The following is a 1,285-nucleotide window of genomic DNA, read 5'->3' as shown; positions in this document are numbered from 1 at the left end:
GGGAGTATGACGGTCGTTTCACGAGGCACGAGGGTGAGTTGAGAAGCCAAAAGGCTTCCATGCAGGCCATTGAGAACCAAGTTGGCCAGATTGCCAAGATGTTGTCTAAGAGACAACAGGGGGGCCTTCCGAGCAACACAGAGCCAAATCCAAATGCTACAGCAAAGGCCATCACGTTGAGAAGCGGCAAGACCGCTCAAGCCATCCCTCCGGCTGTTCCAGAAAAGCTAGTCGATGACGAGGAGGTTGATGAGAGATTGAGGCTGAGTCTCCAGGTGAGGTGCAACAGAGGCGAGTCCCAGCAAGTACCGCATGACCCAAGGAGCCAGTGAGAGAGTATGTCCCTCCCATTCCATATCCGGGGAGGTTGAAGAAGCAGAAAATGGAAGAACACTATGGTAAATTCCTTGAGCTTTTTAAGCAACTTCATATAAATTTACCATTTGTCGAGGCACTTGCTCAAATGCCTAAGTATGCCAAGTTTCTGAAGGATATCCTATCCAACAAAAAGAAACTTGAGGAGCTTTCGCAAGTGACCTTGAATGAAGAGTGTTCAGCGGTTCTTCAGAACAAACTACCGAAGAAGATGAATGATCCTGGGAGTTTCACTATCCCGTGTTTGATCGGTAGTTTGTCGGTCAGCAATGCGTTGGCTGATCTTGGAGCTAGCATAAACCTCATGCCATATGCGGTTTTTGCTAAGCTAGACTTGGGAGATCCCAAGCCGACTCGTATGAGCATTCAGCTAGCCGACCGTTCAGTGAAGTACCCTCGAGGCATAGTTGAGAATATGCTGGTGAAAATCGACAAGTTTGTCTTTCCTGTCGATTTCGTGATTCTGGACATGGATGAGGATAAAAACGTTCCATTTATCTTGGGTCGCCCATTCCTAGCCACTGCGAGAGCCTTGATTGATGTCTGCACCGGTAGACTTACTCTTAGGGTTGATGATGAGGAGGTTACCTTTGACATTGGGAAATCCATGCAACACTCACAAAGTCAATATGTAACACGTAACGGGCGAAACGTGTAACTACCAACAATGATACAACCTAACCACGAGATTGCGTTGTAGAGTATGCGCGACACATGTTCACCGAAGCGAACACGTGAAGTAAAGTATTGTGATCCCTAGCAACCCCTGTCCATAACATGTGTTGAGTCCAAACTATAGTACTATCGTTGCTAGAGGCGGTCTAGTGTAACACTGTATAAGCATAGTACAAGCATTCGACAAATCACGTATAGTATGCGGGAGCGGTTAACGTTTATAAAGTGTTTGCGT

At 46.8% G+C, this 1,285-nt stretch overlaps 1 protein-coding gene across 1 annotated transcript; it reads left to right on the top strand.

Moving 5' to 3' along the window:
* Positions 1-382: 382 nt before the first annotated feature.
* Positions 383-1,033, top strand: LOC110944635. The gene has a single exon (XM_022186289.1). It carries the CDS (start codon positions 383-385, stop codon positions 1,031-1,033), a length of 651 nt encoding a protein of 216 aa, XP_022041981.1.
* The last annotated feature ends 252 nt before the right edge of the window (positions 1,034-1,285 follow it).

This window comes from Helianthus annuus, chromosome 6 (genome assembly GCF_002127325.2).
Source record: "Helianthus annuus cultivar XRQ/B chromosome 6, HanXRQr2.0-SUNRISE, whole genome shotgun sequence".
Lineage (NCBI taxonomy): Eukaryota > Viridiplantae > Streptophyta > Magnoliopsida > Asterales > Asteraceae > Helianthus > Helianthus annuus.
This window is presented reverse-complemented; position numbering and strand designations above follow the sequence as displayed.